The 12252-nt window shown below is 42.5% G+C and overlaps 1 protein-coding gene across 4 annotated transcripts in view; it reads right to left on the reverse strand.

The window, feature by feature from the left end:
* Positions 1-12252, reverse strand: part of npas3 (neuronal PAS domain protein 3) — a 202718-nt gene that overhangs the window by 5612 nt on the left and 184854 nt on the right. For all 4 annotated transcript variants that reach the window (XM_028992415.1, XM_028992437.1, XM_028992424.1 and 1 more), the window contains 3 exons: positions 9999-10117; positions 6223-6416; positions 4929-5035 (listed from right to left, as the gene is read on the reverse strand). In XM_028992415.1, coding sequence (XP_028848248.1) covers positions 4929-5035; positions 6223-6416; positions 9999-10117 — 420 coding nt within the window. The remainder of the gene's footprint in view (positions 1-4928; positions 5036-6222; positions 6417-9998; positions 10118-12252) is intronic.

Below are 12252 nucleotides of genomic sequence, written 5' to 3' on the forward strand. Positions count from 1 at the left end.
GTGCACACACAAACCCCTCAATCATAGACTCATCTTAAAAGTCGCTAATCCATCTAGTGCGGAAGACTTTGGACGGCGGTACAAAACCAGAGAACCTGGAGGGCACGGGGAGAGCAAACTCTGCCCAAAAAAGGTCTGAGCCAGGATTCGAGGTCACTAACCACTGTGCCTCCGCCTTACCTAAATTAACCTAATTACAGGTTACACACTACACAAGGACAATAGTATACTATGTTACAAAGAAGTAGAAAAAATACATATTTTTCAAGGAATGTTTTAAAAAAGTACAATTTCCTAATGCCAAAGTAACATAACCATACATGTCCCTTCTCTGGCAGACCTCTGCAGTACTCTGAAACACACTGGATGTGTGTGTGTGTGTGTGTGTTCTTTCTGCAGTACCCATAATGCACCAGTAAAGGGCACTCTGACCGTGCACAGATTGTTCCATCTCTGTGCCCTTGCCTGGGTTGACTGGGCGCTCCAGCAACTGCAATAAATTTAGCCAAATTAACAGCTAAACAGTTATCTCAACCAATATGTATCTACATTAATCACGGCACGCTTAAACAGAAAGTCAGAACACAAACGGGGTAGTAAATTCATATTCTTTATTTAATTACAGCTACAAATAGGCCTTTCCATAAAAACTTGTCTGCGAGAGGAATGATTTATATAAAACGAAGTTGTGTAATTAAAACTATTAGGCACTAATAGCACTGTTTAAGAAGACATCCCAAGGGCTGCAATAATTGCCTTTTCCTTCTGTGCTTTCGCTTTCTTACCAATAAATACAGGACTAATGAATAAATGAATGTGGAAAAGTGAAACTAAATGAGTTGTTTTTGCGGCAGCAGCGGGGAAAGCTGCCCTTATTGCCAAACGCGAATGCATACAAGAGAACGAGATTTGTATTAAGAATTCAGAAAGGCCAATCAAGCCATGTGGAAACAAGGTGGCTAATCCGAATGAATTTAATACCTGAAATACTAAGAAAGAATATTTCAGCAGTAATTATAAATCAAATATTTGAAGAAATAATTGACATTTCTCAAAATGTACGTGAACACAACCAAAACCAGTTCATGATTTAGAGTCAGTGTTGTCGTTTTATGATTTTAATTGATTGAAAACAACTTTTTAATTAGCTATATGATGAATTTGGCTTAACGGTTCCGTTAATGAATCCAGCTGACCATACAAGGACCTGAGGCGGACCTCTCCTGCAATCGGCTGGTCGCTGTTCCCCTCATCTGCACTGCCATCAATACCCCTCTACCCCAGCGTTCCCTCCATGGCCGTGGCGCTGTCGCAGACGAGGCTTATTTTTTAACCCCTGTCACTTACACTGCTGTTAAATCAATCAAGGCCTGGGCGGCTCTATTGATTCAGTGTTAATGAAGCTCCCGCTCTTTCTTCCCTTCCACCATCTCTCACTCTTCCTCTCCGTCTGTCTCTCTTTTCCACTGTTGAAGGTGTACACTGTTCTTCCGAGCCTTAAAAAGGAATAGAGCTCCTGTAATCTGTGTGTGTGTGTGTGTGTGTGTGTGTGTGTGCATGCAGATGCCGTGGGCAAGCCTGTAGGATGGATCCAGTGTCGGCCATGCTGAAACCCTGTCCTTCAGTTTATTTTAATCACTTGGATCCTTTCCATAATGGCAGCTACCTTTCAGATACCCTTTACCCAGAGTGGCCCTGCCTGCCGCCGGTTGCTAGGGAGGGTGTCATGGTCATATAAAAAATAAGTAATTTACACCCGTGAAATTGCTTTATGGAAAAGTCCTTGCAGTCTGTGGGGATATTATGGTAACGGCAGGCTCTTTTATGAACGAGGGACATGGCGAGGGGGAGGGTAGTGCTAGTGCTGAAGAGGCCAAGTCAGCGGCCCGCGCTGCCCTTCGAACGAAAGCAGCGAGGGACTGAAGCACATGCGCTCTGGGGAGGTGGGCAGTAGTTGGGTGTTAACATGTCCAAATCAATCACCTGACGGGTTAAAAAAGAAAAAGTTTTCATGTATTAGAGAAGTTAAAGTGACCTATATTATATTAACCTCTAGCAACAGGGTATAGCAACAGTCCTATTCGGGGGAAAACCATGAGTTAGCGGTGAGCTGTTTACGGTGTGATATTTAGGAGGCTGGAACATCTCACCACTGCTGTTTTTTATTATATATTTATTTTCTCCGATGGTGAAGAGCGCCTGTCTTTAAGCACAATAAGCACCGGAGGTGAGTTTTTCATTAAAGTCGGTCTGAACTGCTCTTTGGAGACAGGCGCTTGTAGTATGCCTGCAGGCAGGTAGTGAAGGTCTCGGGGGATATCCCCGCTACTTCTGAACAGTCTTCCCCACCTCCACCCCTGCACGCTCTGCCAAAAAGCAGAAACGTTCGGAGTAAAAAAAAAAAAAAAACATTCTACAGCGGCGCACGTCTGATTTGGTGCCATGTACCACAACGCCTTCTGCTAATTTCCGCACGCAAACTCTTGCCCGGAGTGTGATGGGAGAGAGAAAGTGCTGTCAGAGCGTTTCAGCTCAGAGCACACACCTGTCACAAACACACACACACACACACACACAAACACACACACACACACACAAGCTTCATTTCCAATGCCATTTCTCGTTGGTTTAATGCAGCGTGTTGCATTAACCGGCAAAAGCATGACTGCAGAGCGATCGGGCAAGAAAATATGTACCGAGTGTCATCCGGCTGTTTGAACTCTGCTAATAGGTCCTTGTACAAGGATATGTTAGAAAAAAGATTTGTTATTTAGCTAGTTAGTTAGATTTTGTGTTCAGCTGCATTAATTTCCGGAACAGTGTGAACAGTGAAATAATTGTGGCTTGAAGTAAGGGAATGTCGAAGTTTGGCGTAAGGGAATATGTGTGTAGTGTCCGCGGACGAACCAGAACCCAGAGAGAAGCCCTTGTAATCCAGACGTGCAGAATGTGAGCAGATGAGGTTATCACTGTGGGTAAAGACAGGTCTTAACTGTATAAAACCAGGGCTCTGAAATCGCTGAAACGTTTTAGGCGGAATATGCGACAGCTGCAAGGTGTGACAGCAGCCCGTCTCCATCTCTCTCTCCTCGCTGTCAGACAGCAGATCCCCGCTGACCCCCTCGCTGGAGAGGCGGCCCCCTGCCACCGAATTGCCTCCCTTTTTTCTCCGGCCTCCTGTGCCCTGCTCTTGGTGGCCACTGTCACCGCTTGATTGGCAATCAGTCCTTCTGTGAACTAACTGAAATAAATGATCCTGAATCCTAGACAGGGCTGCAGGTATTACGCACTGTAATTAACATGTTCAAGGGAAGAATATTCCATTGCAAAAAAATACAAAAATAAAGTGCAATATTATCAGAATGAGATTTTAAATACTCAGCAGCAATAAAAACAATATTGACTGAGACATGTAAAATATGTGCGCTGTAATGATGCCATCCATCTTACACACAATTAAGTGTCTTCTGTTCCTCTGCAAAATATAAGCTGAATGTGAAGTTAGCATAAGAATGCCCCCATAGGCAGCAGGGTGACCTTTAATGAAGATCACCTCGCCACTGTGATCAATACGTGAATCAATCTGTTTTCTTATTAGCAGTCAAAAATGATGCTTAATTTGAGCGATTGCGCAGGCTTACACGTCAGGATTTTCTGAGATGAATAAACATGCACACTCTGGCTCCCCTTCCCTGGACATTGGTGCGTCTGGCCGCAGGAGTGAAAGTGTAATAGACACTCAGGCAGCCAGGGGTAGCTGCTGCATTGGTGGTATCAAATGCACAGGTCCCTCTCAGCCCCTCCTCTTCCTCCTTCCCTCCCTCTCTCTCGCTCTTTCTTATCAATGCAATCCAGGGTTGCTCTCCTTCTGCTCCTCTTGCAGTGCCGGGCTTCAAATCAGGGCCTAATGGAGCCAATCTGGTGGCTTTTTAAGGCGAAAGGACAGTCAGATGCAGTGGTAATTGCACTCTAATTCAGTTGAACTTCCAATATCTAATCAGACAGCTCCAAATTCCCCATAGCAGCCCCAAGGACACGCGTCCTCCTCTGCAAACACCTAATAAAGTGTCCGAATTTATACCTGGAGACCCAGCACGGCGCAAGGATGCAGTGCTTAAATAATGGCATTCTGCCCGCTGCACTGATCTGTGTGTGTGTGTGTGTGTGTGTGTGTGTGTTTTTTCTCGTATGAAACACAATTCCGTTCTGCTTCAAAATGGCACAACAACGTCGGCTTCCAGAATGTACTTAACAACGAAAAGCCATTAAACGCATCCAGACGTCCAGTCTGCACTCTCTGCTGCAGCTGATAAAAGCACGTCGTTTACCAGGCTGAAGGATCTTCAAACAGTTCCCCTATTGGGTAGATGATTACTTTGTGTAAGAATGTCACGGCCATCCACCACGGCTTGATTCAGAGAGAAAAATGCTGATTGGTTGTAAAGTGATGACCCTATCTGAGTACAGCGTCCTATAAGCCCTTGTGCTTATGAGTGCCAGTGTAGTGTTATTAGGCCGTGCGGCTCGTGAGGTGTTTACTCTGACCTCCGTGTCTGTCCCGGGAAGTGCACTTCTCGTGTTGCGCTGAAACGACGAGTCGGCGTGATTATACTAAATCAACCCATGCAAAATGATCACAACCTTGTCAGAGAGGGAAAAAAATGCTTGTGCTTCTCAAGGTGTCAATGGCTGCCATCTCCATCAACACACACATATTACACACAGAGGATTCATTGCAAAAGTTTCTACTGCAGTCTATTCTCTTGCATGGCGCAAACTTTTTTATTATTAAAAAAAACAACAGATACAGATACAGGGCAATATCCCCCACAGGAGGCGGGAGCCAGCTTCTCAAAAACGACTTCCTTTTTGACAGCGTGATGCCACCTCTGTGGCAGCTCACATTATCCGCTGGTAATAATACTCACAGTCCAGATGGCTTTGTCGGATGCCCTCCACGTCCTCAGCGTGAATGAACTGGTAACACCTCTTCCCTACAATATCCATTGGCGTCAGGTCCATGTAGTCGCTAATTCTGAAAGTGATTTTGGGACAGGAAAAAAATGCATGTGAGCGTGATAGCTCTACTCCAGGCAGAATTGCTTCAATTTCCACTAGAATGTTGCTCATTTAGGCTTTACTGGACACCTTGGCATGTAAGACTAATGAGTCTGAATCCAGAGATAACCTACTCAGATTCAGGGACAGGGACACGTAATAGAGGCAGGGAATTCGAGGCATAATCCTGCGTTCGGAGAGTAAAGGTCTGAACCGTCAATTTCATCAGAATATTTCAAGACATTATTTTATCCATCCAAAGCAATCTCTTTTACAGTCATTCATCAGCAAGCCAGGCGTTTCATGGCCAGTTCTAGTCACTGCAATTATGTACAAAACCCACACCCACTCCCAATTTTAAAAGAGACTTCTTCAATATTTCAATATACTAACCTGACATCAGGACCCTCATGCACAACACTGGCCTCATTAAAGAGCAATGATTTACAAGCATGTCTGATCAAACTGATTTTGAACTTTACATGCTACAGTTAAATGTTTACAGTCTTCCTATCTTCATTTTGGATATTAATGTGTCTACAGAAAAGTTCAAGATACTTAAAACAGAAAACTAGCAGGCAAATTCCCATGGTTAACTTTTTACGGCGCACAAGTTGATCAGTCTATCCAGGATTTTACGAGAAAGTGATTTCAGTAACAGATGCAAATTCAGCCAATAAGCATGGCCTCTCATGTTTCACCACATAGGCAGACAGCCATGGCTGTCACAGCTGCCCTTTCATTTTCCCATACCATTAACAAATTAACAGTTTCTTAGAAAATAGCTGCTGGCTATTTAGTTAAGCATGTATAATTCTGCAAGTATGCTTTTATATGTTTTACACTTTCTCTAAATACTCTAACATGCAAGAGATTCTTTTTTGTAGAAAAGTTGATAGGAACATAGGCATTTTAGGCCCAACAGTCCCCCCAAGGAGGTGTTTTGATCTTTCTTTTTATATTTATATCAAATGACAAGACTTTGCAGTTGGTCCACTTGAGTGAGACAGTCAATGAAATAGAGAGAGAGGGGGGAGCTTGTGCAAAAACATTGCATTGTTTTAGAATGAGAACAACATTCTAATTAAGATTGGAGATTCTAATTCAGTGCAGGTACTGAGACGATTTATCCTTCATAAACATGATGATGCAGGAAGCGCATACCTGTTCTCACAGTAGACAATGTTGAGGTCCATGTTGACCCGCGTGACGAACATCTGGCAGTCGATGCGGACCTCGTTGATAGTGGGTGGGGGAAGGGCGTGAGCCACCACCACCATCCCCATGATCTGATTGGGCACCGACCGACTGTGAGTCAGGGCCATTCGAATTCGCAGCCTACCCGTGATGTGGATCACCTTCAGATAAAAACATACAACACATAATTAAAAAGGTTCCATTCACTTTTATTCACCATAATATAATAAAAACAACATTGATATACTGATTAAGCCAATATAATTATTCGATGTATATATACATGCAGCATGCGTTGGAGCAAGGCGGGGGTAACACCCCTCCCCCTGAAAAGACGGCACAGGAAACTAATTACCTACTTCTAGCTTTAAAGTTTTTGAAAAGCTTTAAAGTCTTTGTAGCTCCAATTTTGCCCAGAGGAGGAATTGACTAGATAGGCACACTGTACGTTCAGATCCATCCATTTTAATCACCCAGGGAATGCCGTGGGGAAATGTTTTTGTATTTTTTTTTAACTTCTGACACTGGCCTTTTCATTGCTTCACCTTAGAGATTGGTGAGATGCTATTAGCATCATTCATACGGACAGAGGCCCAAACTCGTTCACAGCCAGAGCCACTGGGGAGCTTTGATGCTCTCCTCGCTCCACGAGGGAGGCGCGGGCCTAAACCACGGGACTGACACATTAACAGCGAAAAAGATTCCCCTGTTTCCTGCACACAGACACTCGCATGCTGACACAGTGCAGAGACCCCTTCAAACACGGGGCTGGGGAGGAGAAGAATAAAAGAAAGTTCCAAGAATGCATAATTCATGTAACTAAAAAGGGAAGGGGAGGGTGGCGGCTTGATGCAAGATAATTTCTTACATTTACTATTTTGGCTTTTATCTCATTTACATTTTTTCTAAAGATACATATATTTTCTAGGAAACCAGGGAGGCAGGGAAGGAGTAATAAATATAATACAGTACAGGCCAAAAGTTTGGACACACCTAATACAGTACAGGCCAAAAGTTTGGACACACCTTCTCATCAATGTGTTTTCCTTTATTTTCATGACCATTTACATTGGTAGATTCTCACTGAAGGCATCAAAACTATGAATGAACACATGTGGAGTTATGTACTCCCACAAAAAGTGGGAGACCTGGACTCCACAGTCACCGGACCTGAACCCAATCGAGATGGTTTGGGGTGAGCTGGACCGCAGAGTGAATGCAAAGGGGCCAACAAGTGCTAAATACCTCTGGGAACTCCTTCAAGACTGTTGGAAAACCATTTCAGGTGACGACCTCTTGAAGCTCATCGAAAGAATGCCAAGAGTGTGCAAAGCAGTAATCAGAGCAAAGGGCGGCTATTTTGAAGAAACTAGAATATTAAACAAGTTTTCAGTTGGTTCACCTTTTTTTGTTAAGTACATAATTCCACACTTGTTCATTCACAGTTTTGATACCTTCAGTGAGAATCTATCAATGTAAATGGTCATGAAAATAAAGAAAACACATTGAATGAGAAGGTGTGTCGAAACCTTTGGCCTGTACTGTACGTATAATAATAGTAATATAATATTACATGAAATATATATGAATCACATTGTGCAGATCTTAAGTGATATAGTTCATATCTGCTCAATGCCACATTATTAACTGAAAACATAACTCTTGTGATATTAAATAATCAGGTTAAACTGTCACAAAATGATACAGTAACTTATTATGACTTTTTATAAAAAACATTACAAACAAATGCAAAAATGGCTGCAACAAAATACTTTAGTACAGCAGCCAAACCACTGGGGGCAGTGGAGGCCTAGCAGGTAAGGAAGCAGACCCGCAAACGAAGGTTGACATTTCAAATCACGAACCACCAAGGTGCCACTGAGGAGCCACTAAGCAAATTACCGTCCCCACACACTGCTCGCCGGGCGCCTTTCATGGCTGCCCACTGCTCACTAAGGTGATTGGTTAAATGCAGAGGACACATTTTGTTGTGTGTATGCATACACCGTATGCTGTACTGCAATATTTCACAATGACAAACACTTCACTTTCACAGTAATGAACACTTCTAATCAAATGTATTTTAGAGACCAAAATAAATAAAATATCGGCATCTGCCCAAATGCTCACATGAGGATACAGACAGTTTAGTGCTGAGTGCCAGAAGATTCTCACTGACCACTCCACCTCATCCATCCAGATAAGCAGCAGGTGGAGCCACATCTGACAAGCCTCTGCCAGGCTTCAATAAGACATCAGCGCTATATGAGCAGGGAAAGAGATCTGTCTAATTACTGTGTGGAAGACGCTAAAACCAAAACAGCAGGCAGAAACCCTTGTGTTGATCGGGGCATACAATTCACCACTCGGCTGAACAGCAGTCTATGCAAAATAGAGGCCCTGAATGCTCCGCCCGCACCATCATAGAGCTCCTCTGCTGAAATAAATAAAACATTCATATGCATTAAAAACATACAAAATGGAAATGATCTCTTCTGAACCCCAAAGCAAGTGGCATCAAAAGTTGGTGTGAAAATACAACTTTTGAAGTAATTGCCACAAAGAGTGCCTCGGCCGCGTATTGCTGCAGGAGTGCTCTTGGCAAGAACATCATAAGCTCTGGCGAAACATTAAATATGCTCAAGCCGCTAAACGCAAACTGACACGCCAAGGGTTCACCACAGCACCGAATAGCATCTCTCAATTTAATACCAGCCAACATAACAAAAGGATCAATTTTTATAATTCATGGTTCAGCACGCAATGCTCCCTCCTCTTGCGCTCTCTCTCTTTTCCCCTCAATCCCCCCTTCTCCTTCCACCAGTGAATATAGAAGAGATATACATAAGAAATCAGATTCATCTGTTCACCGGGGATTCTCTGGAGTGCTTTTTGAAATGTGATACAGCACAAATAATGACGGAGAGCCTTTACATGAGTGCATTAGATGGTGCGGGAGGCTAGGGGAGAAGGATTGGAGGGAGGTGGGAGACGGGGGGGTGGGGGGGTGGGGGTTGGTTGAGATCTCTTTAAAAAAAGATGCGTCTGAGCTAGAGAAGAATTCACTTTGATTTGACCTCCAGAGTGAAGAGGAGACATAAGCAGGCATGATGGGATACTGGGCCTGAGTGCGTGGTGGGTGCACATCACCCTGCGCGTCTGGGGAACCGCTCTGCAAAATTTATACGGCTGTATTATGCAACAACACAAGTGCTGACTTAATTTAAAGTAAATGTAATAAGAGGTGTCCTTGTCTGGCGAGTGCAAATGCGTGAATATTTATGGGCGGAATCCACTGATCCTCTGACTGCACGCCTGTTTATGGTGAATATATACGTCTGGACTGATGGAACAGAGATGGATGCATTTAGTGTGATATTGTTTCCTCGAGTGTGCACCTTCATTTGCATATGACTGCAGCCAAGTAAACCAGAGTGAAGGAGGTCTGTTCTGGGATTGGTTGAGATAATCAGATGTAATCTGCAGTAATTCGTTCTTCACACTATTACATCAACAACTAGTTAATAGCCAAATTCCAGCTTTATGGTCTTGAATTTCTGTCATTTATTAGAATGTGTTAAATTTATTGACAGCCCACAAACAGTGCACCCACAAATACAGAAAGTGAAATGTCCTACCAAAGTAGATAAAACATCTACATTTAAATTGTTTAGGTTTTGTTATAACCATGTAATAATATTGATTGAAGACACACACACAGACACACACATGTGATGTAGTACCTTGTAGCCTGACGATTTTATGTGGACGCCTCGTTTGGTCAGCGTGGACTTCATCCGGATAAAGAAGGAACGCTCCAGAGTGTTGTCTGGGGACAGCAGACTTGGACTAGTAGACTCCACTGTTGGAGAACACACACAAAAACACAATTAGTTTACATTACCTGTCCAAAAAGCCCCAGAGAGGAGCAGATATTAAAAGTGCGGGCCAATAAGATGCAACCTAATAACTTCTCATTGAGTTTCTATCATCTTCAGGTAGCTGAGTAATGGAGTAAAGGCCCACGTCAGTACAGAAACACAAAGTCAATAAATGTCTGACAGGACTTTAATTACAACCTCTAATAACAAGCAACTTATAGCAATAATTGCTTCAAACTTCAAATAGCAAATGTCTTCTTCTACAGATCATTTGCTAATGCATATTCAGTATAAAGCTATACAGATTTTTTTAAAAACAGGTTCTACAGTCAGAAGTTATGAAGAAACCCATTAGAGGGATGGCACAGTAATGAACCAACCAAAAGGTGGCGCTATAATAAGACCATTTATGTTTTGCCTCATATCTCAGGTATTCCTTGAAACCCCCAGAATCTACAGCAATACACATACCCCTTTCTGCCCACCAAAAAATTATTTGTTATTCAAACCGTGCATCAATCACATTTCTGAGCATGACTTGTAATTACTCTGCAGCCCAAAAAATCGTGTTAAAATATGTTAGCATCGTCAAACCCAGTACAATTGTGGTCAGTTTCCCGTTCATGGATTAAGCCTAGTCCTAGACTGAATGGAGAATTCCATTAATGTTTCCGAGGAGCCACTAAGGTGCCACTGAGCAAAGTACCGTCCCTACACACTGCTCCCCGGGCGCCTGTCATGGCTGCCCACTGCTCACCAAGGGTGAGGGTTAAAGGCAGAGGACACATTTCATTCTGTGCACCATGTGCTGTGCTTGCTGTGTATCACAATGACAATCACTTCACTTTCACTTTAAGCCACTTTAAGGCTTAATCCATGAATAGGAAACCAAACCTTAATTAAGAAATATTGAGGACATCATCTATGTTCAAACCTTAAAAAGTTGCAGATTGATTAAATCTGGTATAGCATATTAAAAAAAACTCTCACATTAAAACAAGAGAACGAGTGCATCTTTTACCTTGATTTACCTTGATTTGTGAAATGTTAATAACAGTTTGGAATGTATAATCATGTTAACTTGAAAAATTATATTCTGTTAATACTGTTTTTTTAGTATTGCAAATATATGACCCTGAACCACCTGAGCCCATTTGAAACATCTGACCAATGAGATCAGAATTTGGATAGGAGAGATATTAGTGCGTTATGTAAAATGCAATTCTGATGAATGCTGCTACACACTCTACACACGACCACACAGCAGAGATGATCCCTTTTATCCGTCCAGGCATTTGTCCGTTCAAGTCTTTTTTAGATGCATGACCTTAACATTAATGCATCTCAGCCTCACCTTTAGCCTCCTCCATCATTCTACAGTGCGGAGACTGAGAATAATAATAAAAAAATGGAGATAGAAAGTGGGGGAAAGTGCAAGAGACGAAAGAAGGAGAGGTAGAGGCGTGGACTGAACGTGGAGATTAGACTGAAATGGGATTACCAACAGAACACCTGGAAAATCCTGTTTTCTGCCGCTCTGGATATGACAAGGCTGCACGACTTTTGTGGTGGGGACAGGCAAGACACAGAGAAAGAAAAAACAGGAAGAAAGAGAAAGAAGAAAAGAAAGACAATATGATGAGAGAAAGGGAGGGTTGGCTGCGTCTATCTGTCATTGTCTTTCATGACGCTTCCCTCTCCCCCGCTTCTCTCTCTCTTTCTGCAGAGGACATGAATTAAATGTCATTTAAAATCTAACTAGCCCTTTATCACTCTGGGGAAAGCCGGAGCCATGTTATATTTAGTCATTTCATTTCTTCTGATTAAATATGAATTACTATGAAATTTCTCTCATCATCTAATGCCGTAAAATACGCCAACAGCTTTTTAATACACTGTATAAGCACAAACTTCAGCTCTAAGAGTTTAATTCGCCTCTCTAATCCAATCACATCAACCTTATTTCTCTTATCAGAGATTCCCATTTTGAATTAAATGAGCTCATTAGTTTTAATCAAAGACTAAGAGATCAAAACTTACACTTAAATGCTTTAGATCAGAACTGTCAGTCAGCCGCTGAGTTCTATTTACTAAAACACAAGATTAGAGACCCTCA

The sequence above is a fragment of the Denticeps clupeoides genome, chromosome 1 (assembly GCF_900700375.1).
Source record: "Denticeps clupeoides chromosome 1, fDenClu1.1, whole genome shotgun sequence".
In the NCBI taxonomy this organism is placed as follows: Eukaryota; Metazoa; Chordata; class Actinopteri; order Clupeiformes; family Denticipitidae; genus Denticeps; species Denticeps clupeoides.